This window comes from Thermobia domestica, chromosome 14 (assembly GCF_964235325.1).
Source record: "Thermobia domestica chromosome 14, izTheDome1.hap1.1, whole genome shotgun sequence".
NCBI lineage: Eukaryota > Metazoa > Arthropoda > Insecta > Zygentoma > Lepismatidae > Thermobia > Thermobia domestica.
The window spans coordinates 150,979,301-150,996,174 of NC_137467.1; the positions used below are offsets into that span (position 1 = coordinate 150,979,301).

Here is a 16,874-nt window from a genome sequence, read left to right on the forward strand (position 1 = left end):
ATCATAATGGCTAAATGATTTTCTTGAGTAGAAAGAATTTGAACTGTGTAGGTTAGTAAGTAAATAATAAGTAAATAACTAACATTTGGTATTTGTTATTTGTTTGATTGCAGAAACCTGAAAATATTTGAGGATCAAATAGGTAAATTGAGTACTGGTCTCCAAGACGTTGATAATAAAGTTGCTGAACTGAAGGATCAACTGAATACGTATACGAAAGAAGGCGCTGAGATTGAAATCCACCTAAACAAAGCCAAGGAAACTATCAATGCAGCAGAAGGCTTAGTGGGGAAGCTTGATGATGAATATGAAAGGTGGAAACACCAGGTATTTATGATAGGTTAACGCCTTGTTTATATATATATAAATGTCTTCAATATCAGAAGCAATGATTTTAAATCTTGGTGGTGCGAAGAACCTAATTCTCGAATAATACAAGGGATGTCCAATAAGTTATCTACCTAGACAGAAAGAAATGAAGATAGGCTCACCTGGTCATTACTGATTTTTTGATGTAGTCCCCATGAAGGTCTTATGCACCGTCGCCACTTCGTGGGCAGCAAAGGAAATCCCAGAGAACATTCTGGGGACCCAACGAGCACAGACCTTTGACATGTCCAAACGGTTATACAGAATCGTCAGGACGAATCCTTTGGATAAGCCACATGCTACTGTAATCTCGGCGACCTTCATATGGCGATCCTGCAGGACCATATCCTCAACTTTCCGTTACATTTCTATGATGACTCCATCTGCGGATCTCCCGGAGCAAGGGTCATCCTCAATGGACTCCCGTCCCCACTTGAATTGCTTCGACCAGTATTTGACCTGGAATTCTGACGGTGCTGCATCCTAGTACACTTTCACCAGTCACTCGTGGATCTGCTTTGATCCTTACCCTTCATTAGTGGGAAACATGGTGACCGAGCGGTGCTCCAACTTCTGGAAATCCATTGTTCACTGCATTACTCTGACTGACCTTAAATTGCACAGCGGGATTACCCAGAATGGCCTTGGTGTGTGTGTCAGGCGGCATTACGCTACGCCCCTCCCTTTCTGTCTAGGTAACTAACTCACTGGACGCTCCTCGTGTTAAAGTGAATATTGATTCATATTTTAAAGTATAACATTGTGCTTAGTGCATGTGTCTTTGGTAAATGCTATCTCGGGTTTCATTCTTGGTTGAGATTTACACTTTTTGGTGTTTATCGAGCAACATGAGGCAGTTGAGCTACCGTACTTCAATTAGGAAGTGAAGAATTAAGAAGGTCAAAACAATGGTGTTGGGGTTGGTGAACTTACCACATATTACTCTGTTGATCGGGTGCCATCCAGTACTCCAGAACCCTTCCTGTGCTGTTTTTTTTATTGAAACAGTACAGGGAACGGCAACAGATTGTTCCATTTCCAGGAGCAAAACTCGGAACTAACTTAACCATCTAACCAAAGAAAATAACTATACTAACTAACTTACATACATACATGTACATACAAATATTTCTCAATTTAATGAAAACACGTCAGATGTCTCAATTGCCAATAACTAGGTGGCAGCCGAATCGCCGGTCTGTGGCGGTGGTGTTAGGGCAAAGTACTAACTTACTTACTTACGTGCCACCGTGTTCAAAAAAACGGTGCGTATACTGTAACTTACATTTTTATGCAATAACTTTGTTATCGTAATGTATTACTTTTTCTTTGGGTGTTCATGGAAGAAAGAAGTTAGTAACTAATACTTCTTTAAAACGTTATGCAAAAATAGTGGGAAATAAAGATAATATAAGCGAAAAATATAAATCAATAGCAACTTTCGGCTCCTACAAACATTGGCTGAACAAAGAAATGATAGCACAGGTATTTGGAATCAATGTAGACGTGAAATTTGAAACCGAGATTTCACAATATTTCTGTTTTAATTTTAATGCATATAGTACTGCAAAGTCCTTAAATACTAACTAAGTCAGGCTTTTACATTCAAATTAGGTTCAACATAATAATTCTCGTTAGAAGACCCGAATCGGTAATGCGAATTTAAGAGTAACCTATTTTAGATAGAATGAAAAAAAAAATGTGAACAGTGTAACCTAAGTATTTGGCTGAGTTGGTTGCGAGGCGAGTTAGTAAATTTCATGTCTTCTGCGCGGCAGTTCGAGTCCGCCTCACTCCTTAATTTTTTTAAGACTGTAAATCACGAATTACATTAGCATACACTACATGGATGAAAATTCCTATGTCAGAAGCCTCAAGTTCACACGCGATATATTGCATTTCTGCATTACGTAACTTTTCCAACTACTTTCAATGGGTATATTTATATTGAGACAAACCTTCGTCGCTGGTTTGCTCTATTGGAAACTGTATTTCTGATTGTTAGGCCTAAAAAATAAGCCTAACATTAAAAATAGATAAAACTGCATAAATAACATTTAGGAGCAGTAACCCATGAAATTTTTGACATTTTAACATTGGTGCAGTCCTGCTTGAGACGGACCTGTTTCATTCTTATAACTTTTGGGAATCGGCTCACGGGAATTGCTATGAAGTTTGATAAAGCAAGTAAGTTTAACTGCAGAAGTAAAGTTCAGGTCGACCAGATGCATAAGGAAAAAGATGATATCCGAAGCATGTGTAGATATCGAAGCTTTGTGCTTAGAAAAAATGAGAGCTAGGTGTTCAAAAAGAAACTGTGTGCTCAGGTGATTAAAAGAGCTGTGTGCTCAGACAAGCAAGCTAGGAAGCTTAGTGCTAAAAAAAAGGCTTGGTGCTCAGTTGCTAGGGATGCACGCGAGACGCGAGAAGTCTCGTCTCGTCTCGCATTTGCGAGACGAGACTCGAGACGAGACTGAAAATTTTAAGCGAGACGCGAGACGAGACGCGAGACGAGACGCGAGACGAGACTCAGTTAAATCTCGCACGAGAAGTCTCGCGAGACTTCTCGCAGTCTCGCAACATTTATGAATTACATGTAATTATATATTTAGTGATTTTACATTTATTGAATTTTCTAAGTTGAGCGTTAATGCCTCCAGGAATAAAAATGTGATTAGAGCAATAGACATTTTATGAGATTTATTATTATTCAAGGTTGATTTTCAGAATTAAAGCCTTCTTTAGTTTCTAAACATCATTAAAAAAGAAAGGCTTTGTAAATTGGAAATTTATTACTTGTAAATTGGAAATTTATTACAACATCGATTTAGGACTTTATTTTGCGACACAAACACATACACGCGGGCGCGCACGAATACATGAACTTCTGTTTTTTGGTCTGAAAAGCGAATAAGACTCCCTATTGCTGCAAAATGTGATATTTCTGTTGTTTCTGTTTTTTTCACATTACTACTAGCGATTTATGTTGGGGGATGGCGGGGAAATCCCCTCTCGTCAAAGTTTATCCCGGGTCCGGCTCGCAGAAATAACATGATATTTTTACATGGAATAAGTATTTTCTTTCTATATATTTATCAAAAACATCCCCCTCTAGTTCGGAAGTTTAATTCAAACACTGGTTTGGTAGGATGGCCCTATAGGTTTGATGCGAGATGGTATGAATGGCCTTATATCTGTCAGTAATTTTATTTTCTAGATCTGGCAACACTATATAAGTTGAAAGCGAAAGTTGATAAAATGCGATAATGCAACATTGCTACAAGCGCGAACGAACCAAAAGAATTGGGTCGTATTGTGTTTTGAGGAGTTCTTTTGTTGTCTACAAGCGCTTTTGGTGGTATAAAATCATCTTTATAATGGAAAATCACCCTTCAAGAAAACGACCAAAACGTGTAAATGTTGATAGTGGCGACGATATTTTAGAAGAGCCAAATATTGCTGGAGACCTCTAAGCTGGAAAACAATGTTGGATCCAGCAACAATTTATGCTGGTTTTGCTGTGAATTATGGTATTAACCCTTTGGGGATCCCGTGGTACAATCTGTACCATACGGGATGTTTCATGTACATTGCGTTATAACTCTCCTATTTGAGCTTTTTCGTCCTTTTTTTTGTTTGTTTTGTTTTTCAAGTCCAGAGGCATTGTAGAAGATCTTACTATGGCTTCACACCTTCCTGCGTCGAGACATAGGAGGTGATGACGTCATAATTCTAAAATATATATTTTCTTTTAATATTGCGGGGCCGCTCTATGTTCATTATTTTTTGGCGGATTGAAATTTTGCACAAACATTCAGTCCACCGAGTAGTATTTATCAGATTTTTTCAGATTTTAAAACAGGGGGGATCCAGAGGGGCAAAAATTTGAAAAAAGGGATATTTTACCAAAAAATTCATTTCTTCGCGATTTTCCCGCCTTAGATACATGATGGAGACAAGTGAATGGTACCGCCTGAAAGGCAGTTCTATTCTGAAGAGAATGATGTGCGACACATGACCCTAGGGTAATTAGGGAAGTGTCAGAGAATTTGTATGAAAATATACTTCTGTATAGGAGAATTTTGGACATTTTCGGTATTATTTTTTGCGGGCTTATTTTTGCACCTAGAAGATTGAAATTGTGCACAAACATTCAGTCCACCGAGGAGTATTTACGAGATTTTTTTCGTACTTCTGTGTTAAAACATGGGGGTACAAAGGGGCTAAACGTTGAAAAAGGGAAATTTTTATCAAAAAAACCCTTTCACGGGATTTTTCCGCCTTAGATACATGATGGAGACATGTGAGTCATACCGCCTGAAAGGCAGTTCTAAGCTGAAGAGAATGATGGACGAGATATGACCCTAGGGTAATTAGGGATGTCTCAGGATTTTTTTTACCTGAGATCATGGTGTTTTACGGTAATTTGGGGCATGGTAGGAATTTCTGATAAAATTTCTTCCGCCCTTACTATTCAAGATAGCAACTTGAAATTTGGCACACACGTTTAGTATACCAAGTACTATTTATCAGATTTTTTAGATGGGTACGTTCACACAGGGCCGCTCCAGAGGGGCCCAAAGTGCGAGAAAAAATTCCCTCCGTAATTTTCCCTTTGACATCATTTTTCCCGCTCCTGGTATATGGTATGAGCATGCAAGCCATTTGAAAGCCAGCTTCGTTCTGAAGAGAATAAGGTATGAACCATGATCCTAGGATAAATAGTGACGATGCAGTAGCTGCTTGACTGAAAGTCTAAAAAAATAGCCCAACAAGCCGGGTACCGGAAAGGGTTAATTTGACGAAAACTAATGGTCCAAGAATCAAATTCCAGCACAACTTTTCTTTTAATTTGGAGCGGAGGGGACACAAGTTCGGATACCATGTTGAACTTTAGGCTCCGTCTCCTTAGGATGTTATGAACATTCCTCCCATGCAAAGCAATGGCAAATCACCAAGGATTCAGCTTGCCAAGGGACTTTTAGGTCAAATATCTGCCTTCGGACAGAATATCACATCATCATTCATTAACAGCCATAGAATAACACATTGCAAAATTTTGACTAGAATATATGCGAGACTGCGAGACCATGCGAGAAAGTCTCGCGCGAGACGCGAGACGAGACTGAAGATTTTATGCGAGAGGCGAGACAAGACTTCACATTTGCGAGACGAGACGAGACGCGAGACGAGACCAACATTTGAGGCTGCGAGACGAGACGAGACTTTTCCATTTCTCGTCTCGTCTCGTCTCGCATGCATCCCTATCAGTTGCTTTAAGGGAGCTTAGTGCTCAACAGGAGCTGTGTGCTCAAAGAGCTTAGTGCTCAACATGAGCTGTGTGCTCAGAAATTTAAGTGGAGCTGTGTGCTCGGAGCTTAGTGCTCAACAGGAGCGATGTGCTCGAAAATGTAAGTGGAGCTGTGTGCTCAGATAGCTTAGTGCTCAACAAGAGCTATATGCTCAGAAGTAGTGGGAGCTTAGTGCTCAAAATTAGTATGGCAAGGTATGTGATCAAGAAGGGAGATAGTGCAGAGGTCGACGATCAATTTGGTCCAAGGATGAAAGAAAGGAGATGGTACAAAACATTGTCTTGCAGAGACCGGGGGAGGGATGTTGGGAGATTGGCAAGATGTGTTAAGTGAATTAGAAATGGCAATATGTACCTAAACATATTAAAAGAAGAAAGCATTGTATTCACTGTGCTTTTTTATGTTCGTTTATATGTCTTTTACAGGAGTATATTAAGTATCCGTTTATATTACCAAATTACATATATGAGTGTATATTGATGTCATTTTCAGTGAAAATCATATTTGGTATTAAAGTACGTGTCTAGTGGTACATTTTGGTTAATGATTCTTTTGCAGGATTGTTTTATAATTTATATATGATAATGCTTTTGTGTAGTTAGGCCTATTTAGTAAGCCTAACTTTATATGCAAATTTCTTATAGAAATATCTATTGCAGCAAGTGTGAGAAATTTAAATACATGCTAACACTGACAATGCTTCCATTACCAAACATATAGTTTTATTTAACGTAGAATTGCATACGCCAAAATAGTTGAAAACTTTCTCATTCTTTTGACTTTACTTGAGTTGATTTTGCGTTTAACGTTCCTTTCAGCAGCGAGGCTATGTGAAACGTGGACATGCTGATTAACGTGGAATCCGAACGACATGGGCTCCTACCGGGAGTCGAACCCGGGTCTCCCATGCCTTTACTTAAGTGTGGACTCGAACGCTTTCAAACGGATTTAAGAGGATGCCTTGAAACTACTGGCGTAACTAGTTTTACTGCGCCCTGGATCGATCGACCATTAATTTATTCATACCAACCCCCTGCCGCACACATTTCACTTGATGCGTTATATATATATATATATATATATATATATATATATATATATATATATATATATATATATATACACTAAAGGTATACAAACTTATTTTTATTATGTCGGTATACAAACCTATATCATCCCTCAAAGTAAGAAATACGGTGAACATAAACATACGATCAATAGATATATTACATCAGAGTGAAATAGGCTTAAACTTCAGACACTACAAAATACATTTCACTCTCCCCTCCGGTATAGTGGCTAGCACGTGTATTTTTGGTGTACGGTGTCCCGGGTTCGATTCCCGCTGGGAGAAAGTTTGTAATTTTAACTGTCCTCAATGTTTTTGTGTTCGTGTCCCTGTCGTTCAAGGTTACTGAAAATAACTAAAACGTGTATACCGAGTAGAAAATAGAGACAAGTTACTGACAAGGAGAAAGCATACTTTGGTAAATGAATTTCGGGGCCATTTTTTTCAAGGTGATAATGCACATTTAAAGTGTTCATATTACAAACTGAGAGAGCGCAATGGCCTAATGTAGCAGAGAAAAAGCGCCTTAAAATTTTCTCCCATATGCCGTACGTTGCGCAAGTTTACCAAGTGACGGCGTGGCAGAATCAGTAGCATCTGTGACTCACGTGCCAAGGGTCCCGGGTTCGATTCCCCTGGAGTCAACTTTTTCGTTTTTGGCTTGAACCAATAAAGTAGCCACTTGTAGCTACAAGTAAAATGTTAATTCAGCATATGTTTATAATGAATTTAAAGAATAGAAATATTCAAATCAGTTGTAAAATCTTTTAGTGGTCCACTTAACTAACAACGAAATGTAATCTATTTCGTAAATATCTTCGTATCACGAGTTATATTATGGCTACCACAGTTGTTAAAAAATGTTCTTGACACTTCGTGTCTATATCTGTTGATAGTGTGAGAATTACAAGGAGAATGAGAAGGAAATGCCTTTTGCCAATACTGGATGTTACTATAACCAAAGGGGATTCCCCCTTATTTCCCTTGCAATAAGCGGCGAAAATTGTTTCCAACATTTGGGGGGAGGACGGGTAAGACTGTTCCAATAATTTTTTAAAGCGATGTTAAAAATATTTATGAAATTGAAAAACAGAACTGTGGAGAATCATGGGAGCAGAGTTCTCTTCAAAATTGGGAGGCGGGCGGGTTTGAGGCTTATTCTGGGGTTATGAATTTCATGTCATTTTCCATTGCGGCAATCGGACACAAATCATCACATTTCTCCCCAAAACTCATATTTCAAATCTGATTTTTAGCAGGACAGTCGCTCAGTTTCAAGATAGGAGAGGACATGTCCCCCTCATCCCCCCTGTCATCTGCGTCAGTGCTTGTAATATACACACTGTTAATAGATGTAGACACGAAGCGTCAAGAACATTTTTTACACAACAACTGTGGTAACCATAATATAACTCGTGATATCAAAATATTTACGAAATAGATTACATTTCGTTGTTAGTTAAGTGGAACATTAAAAGATTTTACAACTGATTTGAATATTTCTATTCTTTAAATTCATTATAAACATATGCTGAATTAACATTTTACTTGTAGCTACAAGTGGCTACTTTATTGGTTCAACCAAAAAACAAAAAAGTTGACTCCAGCGGAATAGAACCTGGGACCCTTGGCACGTGAGATACGGATGCTACTGATTCTGCCATACCGTCGCTTGATAAATTTGCGTAACGTACGTCATATGCAGCGAGTCGAAACCTTTAAGACGCTTTTTCTCTGCTATATTAGGCCATTGCGCTCTTTCAATTTAATATGAACACTTTAAATGTGCGCTATCACCTTGCAAAAAACGACCCCGAAGTTAATTTACCAACCACTCACTGACCACTCGCCTGTACTCATCTGATTGCAGGAAACCCACTTTAAGCCTACCCAGTCCTTCCTTCTTTCTGGGTATACTATGTATCGATGTGATAAGACAGATGCTGACCACGCTACTGGCGGCGTGGCAGTATGTGTCTCCGATTCTCTTCATTCTTGGCAGATTCACATTGTATCGCGACTGCAAGCCGTTGCGGTGCGAGTATTCTTCTCTCGTCCGCTTACAATTTGTTCAATATACGTTCCTCACTCAGAAGTCTTTACAACCGCCGATCTGCTTCAGCTCTTCCATCAGCTCAAGCTGCCAGTCTTGCTTGTAGGAGACCTTAATGCATATCACCTCTGTGGGGCTCTGTCCGTACTGACGGTCGTGCCCGTCAAGTAACGGAATTTCTTGAGGAGAGTGGCTTGTTCCTCCTTAATGACGGGAGTCTTACTCACTTCTCCACGCCCTCTCTCACATGGAGAGTGCATCCTGATCTTTGTGGCAGTGATCACTTTCCATTGTTTCTCGACGTTCTCCCTGTTACTCCTCATTTATCTCTGCGGCGCTTCAATCTGAAGCGTGCTGACTGGCTTTCACTGTCGTGATGATCTCCCTGCAAATGCTGTAACAGAGGATTTCGAGCAGACTGTTCTTGACTGCTCATGGTTTCATTCTCGAATGTGGCGGCGAGGTCTCCCGCCGGCCTGTTCCATGGTGGTCTGCGGACATTCGTGAGGCTATTCTGTCGCGTCGGCGCGCTCTTGCCACTTTTAATCGTCATCCCACTGACGAAAATCTCCAGCGTTTCCGCATTCTACGTGCTCGGGTTAGACGTCTTATTAAGCTCTCGAAGCGCGAAAGTTGGAATTATGTTTCGTCCATCAATAGTCGCACATCGATGTCTATTGTGTGGCGTCGAGTCCGCTCTCTTACTGGAACTAATTATTCTGTTGAGTCCCTGCTTTATCTGTCAATGGTGTATTAGAGACTAACCCTTCAGGGATATCTGCCATTTGGGCCAGTATTTTGCTTTTATCTCTAAAACTGGACACTACCCTCCAGCGTTCGATCGTATTAGGACCCGGTTAGAGCAAAACCCGTTAAACTTCCGTAGCACCGACAGTGAGGATTACAATGCCCCTTTCACGCTTGTTCAGTTCGATTCTGCCCTTCGTGAATCCTCCAATACTGCACCAGGGCTTGACCTATTTCGCACGATATGTTGCGCCATCTCTTCCGCGATATTCAGCTTGCTTTATTGCAACTGTATAATCGCATCTGGGTAGAGGAGTTTTTTCCACCTGCTTGGCGTTAGGCTGTGGTTCTTCCCATCTTAAAGCCTGGAAAAGTCGCAATTAGCCCCACAAGCTACAGACCCATTGCTATTACGATCTGCGTCTGTAAGCTGTTTGATCGCATGGTCAACAAGCGCTTTGTGTGGTATTTGGAATCGAATTCACTTTTAAGCAAGTTTCAAAGTGGATTTCGTTGTTTCCGATCCACTACCGTCAACCTTGCTTATCTTGAGCGTGAAATTCAAGGCGCCTTTCTCAGCGGAGACCATCTTTTAGGATTTTAGATTTCTGGGCTTTCGGCATCTAAAGCCATTTGGCCTTCACGTTTTGAGGGATGACGTCCCTCGGCGAGCACCTAATCCGGGGCAAGGGAAGGAAGAAAGGATTGGGGAAGGAAGGAAGCGGCCTGGGACCTATAAGTTAGGTACCACCCCGTCATTTGCCTGGCGTGAATGAGGAAAACCTCATTCAGGGTGGCTGGCCTGAAAAAGCGTTTTACACTTTTTCGACCGAGTGCCCCCACCGGGAATCGAACCTGGGACCACTCACACCACGAAGACCATCTTGTAGCTCTATTTTTTTGACTTCGAAAAGGCTTATGACACCACATGGTGTAACGGGATCTTAAAACAATTATATGACTGGGATCTTCGTACTTCATTGTGAATTTTCTTCATGATCGCCATTTTAGACTGTGTGTGGGATACAGTCTTTCAAAGCGTTTTGTCGAAGAAAATGGTGTTCCACAAGGCAGTGTCCTGAGCGTCACGCTGTTTGCTGTTGCCATCAACAACGTTCTTTCCCAGATCTAGGCTCCTGTTCTGATCTGCTTTATCTTGACAATATTTTCATTTTCCGTCGCTCCCGCCACCTCCGCGGCATTACTCGCCAGTTTCAGCTGAGTCAATCGTCTTGTTCGCTGGTCGAGCGAGATCGGATTTCGATTTTCCACAGAGAAGTCTCAATGTGTCCACTTCTGCCGCCAACGCTCTTGCATTGTTGTTCCGGACTTGTATCTGGATAGCACTCGTTTGTCATTCGTTGATACTGTCCGTTTCCGGGGTCTACTGTTTGGCCGTCGATTGTCATGGGCATCACATATTCGCTCTCTTAAGTATTCTTGTCTCTGTGCTCTGAACCTCCTTCGTTTATTTTCCCACCGCACATGGGGTGCTGATCGAACTGTTCTGCATCGCTTATATCGTAGTCTAATCCGGTCCATGTTAGACTATGGCTGTATTGTGTATTCGTCTGCTTGCTCTTCTCTGCTGCGGCAACTAGACACAGTTCATCACCTGTGTATTCGACTAGCTACTGGCGATTTTCGTACTAGTCCTGTTGTCAGCTTATATGTTGAGGCCAACGCACCTTCGTTAACATTTCGTCGTGAGAGGCTTCTGTTAAATTATTCTGCATGTGTGCATTGTATCCCTGGCCATTCCTGTAGATCATGTCTCCGTGATGGTCGGATTTACGAGCGCTATGCTGCACGTCCTCGTGGTACACGCCCATGGTACGTCCGGGCGTGTGATAGTCCTCTCACTGCTGATTTCGTGTGGCCCTCTTTCTCGCTAGTCCAGTTTTGTACTGTCCCGCCCTGGATGCTTCGACCACCACGAATTGATTTACGATTGTGTTCTTATTCGAAGCAAGATACCAGCTCCCAGGTCTACCAGCAGGAGTTCGCAGCATTACTCGACCAGTACCCCGATTTTAGTGTGTTTTATACGGACGGTTGTAAGGATGGGAATTCTGTTGGGTGTGCTTTCGTTTCCAACGAAGGCAGCTCAGAGTACCAACAGCATCATCTATGTTCAGTGTACACCGCTGAATTAACTGCATTTAAGCTTGCCGTGGATCACGCTCTCACGCTTTCCATCCATCGTGTGCCCATTTGCACCGACTCACTGAGCGTCTTTATGAGCCTACAGAATGTCTTCAGTCCGCATGCCCTCATTCAAGACATCCTTGTGAGATGCCATCACTTACAGCAACAGAACTGTGTCTTCGTTATCTGCTGGGTGCCGGGTCATGTCGGCATCCGGGGAAACGAACGTGCTGACACGGCTGCCAAGAACGCCGACTTGGCTGAAGTTGCACTGGAGCATAGCCTTCCTTGCTCCGATGTTTGTCGTCATTTTTCTAGCTTGATGCGCACTCACTGGCAAGCAGTTTGGGACCAAGCACATGGTAATAAACTTCACGCAGTTAAGCCAGTTCTTGGGGATTGGCGAACGTCTTCCCGTCTCATTCGTCGAGATGAGGTGCTCCTGGCGCGGTTGCGTATCGGACACTCTCATCTAACGCATAGTTATTTGCTGCGTATACGGTCCATTCGTATTATGTGTCGCCCTGAATATTCAGCACATTCTTATTGAATGTCCTGAATACTCAAATCTCAGAGAGCGTTACAAACTGCCTTCTCTACTTACCCGTGTCTTGGGGGATACTAGTGTTATTGTTGGCTTGGTACTTCAGTTTATTCGTGCATCTGGGGTTGCTCACACTCTCTGAGCTTTTTTAGTTTGTTGTTACTGTTTTACGGCTGCTAAATTGTTATATCTTCTCTGTGGTTGTATTGTTTTTTCTCTATATATTGTTATTGTTATATATTTTATCTTATTTATTCTTTTACCCTCTTCTTTGCATTTTTTTCTTGTCATTTAGCAGCGCTTTTGTTTCTTCGGATTCTATTCGTTTTAGCCTGTTTCTCTTTTTAATCTTGTCGTCCTGAGCAACCGTGTTTATCGTGACGGGGACATATCAGGGTTGATATGTTTAAAACAAAATGTTTAAAACAAGTGTTTAAAACATGTTTAAAACGAGGGCTGTTGTTTTATTCAGTTTGTTTTAAACGTTTTAAACAAATTGTTTTAAACGTGATTTTTTTCGATGCTGGTTGGACATGTTTAAAACAACTAAAATATCAGATTGAAGAAGCTAATTTAATTTTCTAACAAACAACCCATCCTCCGCAGGGTTTGTGCATGGAGTAAATTACAAGCAGAGTTATATTCTTATTATAACAGCAATTACTGAACGAAATTCTGCACATCAGTGTGCTTATAACTAAACCAACAGAAGTTCAAGTGAAGTATTTGAACATTTCATGAGATATACACCATTGAAAAGCTTATAGACCACAACTTCCAACGAGATAATATGCGTCAAATTCCCGCCGTATTCGTAGAAAAAGAACAGACATAAAAAATCATTAAAAATATGAAAATATTGACTTTGCGGGGCCCTGGCAACCCTTGCAGTTACCTGCGCTGACAAAATGATGCTAATGTGTAGGCCACATACTTGTGACAATAATATAAGAAATGGTAGCCATTGCTGCCATTGCGCAATGAATTCGTTTTATGTAGGAAATATTTTTTAAAAAAATATGCGCAGAAAAACATTCATTGAATTAGACATTCTCTCCCCTCCCCCACTATAGTACCACGTCCATATGCAAATCATTTTTGCTGCACACATCATGTATACGAACAAGAATTATGCTTCTAGACCACTTCAGTGAAATATATCTTGTGTTATACGGGACCGTCCCGAAAATAAATGTAAATTAACCAAATTTGACCCCCTCTTCCTCTATAAACAACAAGTACACATACAGGTTACTATCATGTAGGGGACTACTTCATTGCTTCACATACCAATTTTTATGGATGTATCACACAGAGGGGAAGAATACCCGCTAAAACCTGATGAAAAAAAATTAATGAAAAAAAAAAAAATCATCCTCCCTCTCGGCCGTACATACGTACCCCGTATATACATAAAATGCAAGTGACGGAAAGCTTTATCTCTCAAAAATACTTTGGTACCAAATCACCTTTCTAGCTTAATTAATGACTGAGCTATTGATGTTTGTTGTAAAAATAAATGTAATTTACGTCAAAAAACTGAAACTCCAAAAATTGGCTAACTTTGTCCCCTCCCTGCTCCCCATAATAAGCAAGAAGTACAAATCAGGGTTGGCAAAAACCATGGTTTTTATTGAAAAAACAAAAAAAAACGTTTTTTTTTTTGGTTTAAACCAGGTTCTTTTGGTTTAAATAATTTGCTCTATATATTCATATCATATATGGACAGAAATAAGTTTGTTTCGCCTTGATGTTATTATGCAACTACCGAGTTATGCTGGAAGGGATCACATAAGCTTAAAGCGGAATAAAAATCGTTTCTCGAGTTACATCCGAGAGAAATTGTCCTCCATTTGAACTCGGAACCAGGACTAATTGGTCACAAATGCGATACGTCTGCCGACTCACTCACGAAGGAATCCTGATAAAAATACGTTGTACTGATCTTTACATGCTTCTTAATATAACTGTCAAGAGTCATTTCAGAAGGACAAAAAGATAAACAGTTGCACAAGTGAAAGCATTATACAGAATTACATATGGACAATTTCAAAGTACTACGGAGTACAGAAGAACTAATTTAGTTCGAGTTAGTTAACAGCAACTTTTATTGGTCCAAATTAAAGAAATACAACGACTTAATTTGCATATTAGTAAGGAAAGTGAATAAAGATACGAATTATTTGAGTCCACTTTGGCTCAGACTCATTTATACATAAATAAATACCAAAGAGACTTCTCATTTCACTAAATGTCTCTCGTGGGGTCTGACCCTCCTCCCCCCCACACAAAAAGTACGGCATTTCGATGTATTTTATCAATAGTAAACATTAAAACGAAACAATATTTAGAATTTTTCTTTGATTGCAATTAAATAAAAACAATAATAACTACAAAAAAAATCACAAAACAAACATTTATAAACTTAGATATATATATATATATATATATATATATATATATATATATATATATATATATATAAGTTGCTTATGCAGTATAATCTTTTTGAGTAATGAATGGGGAATTTAGGTCTGAATATAATACGAATAATATACGGGAGTGAAACGTGATAACCCACAAACGTGTGTTCATCAAGATTTTACAAACACTTACACTTTTAGGAACATTTTTCGTTTTTTGGTTTAAACCAGCCAACCCTGGTACAAAAACACGATATTACCATGTAGTAACCTACTTCATTGCTTCATGTAACAATTTTTATGAATCTATCCCCCAAGAGGGGGAACGGCCCCCAAAAAACTGTTGAAAACAAAAAGAAAACGATATTTACCCTCCTCCCACATACATAAAATGCACACCAGGAAAGTTGCATCTTTGAGGAATAAATTAGTACCAAAACCATCTTCCAGCCTTAATTTGAGGTTTAAGACTGAGCCATTGAGGTTTAAAGCCCTGACACAGCAGTTGCGTCAATGGGAGTTTAAAGATGAAGAATGCAGACGACCAGTAGAACGTAACACAAAGAAACTAAACTACATATTCTGTGAACGGAGATCGGGAAAATCCCGATTTTTTCTCCGGAATTGAACATTTGGGCGGATCGAGATTAGGGAAGTTCCCGAAATTTGATATAGCGGTTGAATATAGATGGCAAGCAGTACCTAAGAGTGTAAAAATGTAATATATATGCTTATGTAGATTATTGTTTTAAACAAAATAAACGTTTTAAACATGTTTTTTTCTTGTTTAAAACAAAGTACTTTGTTTTAAACGTTAAAAACGTTTTAAACAAAAAAAACATGTTTTAAACATAAAAAACGTTTTTTATGATTTTTTTTAAAAAAAACATGTTTTTTTTCAACCCTGGGACATATAGCCTTTATGCTGACGTCCCCATTAACCCCCCACCTATTCCATTTGGACAAACGAACCTGCTGACACAGCTACCAAGCACGCCGCCTTGGCCGGAGTTGCATTGGAGTATACTGTTTTTCGCTCTGATCCATGTAGCTATTTTCCGATCTTGATGCGCTCTGATTGGTAAGCAGATTGAGAATAGGGAAATGAAAATAAAATCTTCATACAATGAAGCCACTCCTTGGAGAGTAACAAACATCGTCTCGCCCTCGTCGCCAAGATGAAGTGCTCCTGACAGTTTTGCGTGTCGGGTACTCTCATGTGACGCATAATTATTTCCTGTGTGGTTTGAATAGCCTGCATTCTGTACACTGTATTGTCCCACTGAGTATTATTCACATCCTTATTGAATGACCTGAATATTCACAAGTCAAAGAACCTCACATACTGCCTCGTGAACTTGACTCTGTACTGGCGGATGAAATTGGTTTTATTAACCGTGTTCTTTCTTTTGTCTACGCATCCGACCCAGCTCACGTTCTCTAAGCATTTTAATAATTAGGTTTATCGCTGCTGCAATTATAACTTTTCTATCCCTCATATTGTTTTTTTTATTTATTGTTATTGTTCTATGTTTTGTGTCATGTATTTATTATCTTAACTCATATTTTGTTTCTTTTAGCAATGAATTTCTTTTCTTATATGTTATTACTTTCATTTTAATCCTTTGTGTCGAGTAGTGGCGAGCAGTCTCTGTTTGAGCTGTCGTATATATGGTGGCGGGCAGTAGCGTACGCAGGAATTTATTTCGGAAGGGGTCCAAACTCAATATGAGGGTATTTTATACTTAAATTCCTAAAATTTTCTCTAAAATTAGGCTAAATTTATACAAAAGTTGAAATTTCGGAAGAGGGTCCTTACCCCACGACCCACCCTCTGCGTATGTCCCTGGTGGCGGGGACAAATAGCCTTGCTGCTGACGTTCCCATTCAATTACAGTCAATCAATCGGAAATCTAACACCGATCTCCTTCACCGAAGATGGCAGCTTTCAATCAAGGGCGGATCCAGGACCGAGTTCTGGGGGGGGGGGGGGGTGATGGGCTGTCATACTGCTACTTTTAAGGGCTCCAAACTTTGGGATGGGTTTTATTTATATATATAAAATAAGAAAGTTTCTTCTTCTGGGAGGGGGCGATTGCCCCCCTCTGGATCCGCCGCTGCTTTCAATTAAATACTTAGTCCAAATAATATAATAAATAATGCATGCAATCTTTTATCCGCAGTAGTGATTTAGTAGTGATGCGCAAAC

The 16,874-nt window shown here is 39.9% G+C and overlaps 1 protein-coding gene across 2 annotated transcripts in view; it reads left to right on the forward strand.

Annotated features, from left to right (window-relative positions):
• btv (dynein cytoplasmic heavy chain beethoven) overlaps positions 1-16,874 on the forward strand; it is a 437,347-nt gene that overhangs the window by 343,554 nt on the left and 76,919 nt on the right. For both annotated transcript variants that reach the window (XM_081739028.1, XM_081739029.1), the window contains exon 58: positions 114-327. In XM_081739028.1, the coding sequence (XP_081595154.1) occupies positions 114-327 (214 nt within the window). The remainder of the gene's footprint in view (positions 1-113; positions 328-16,874) is intronic.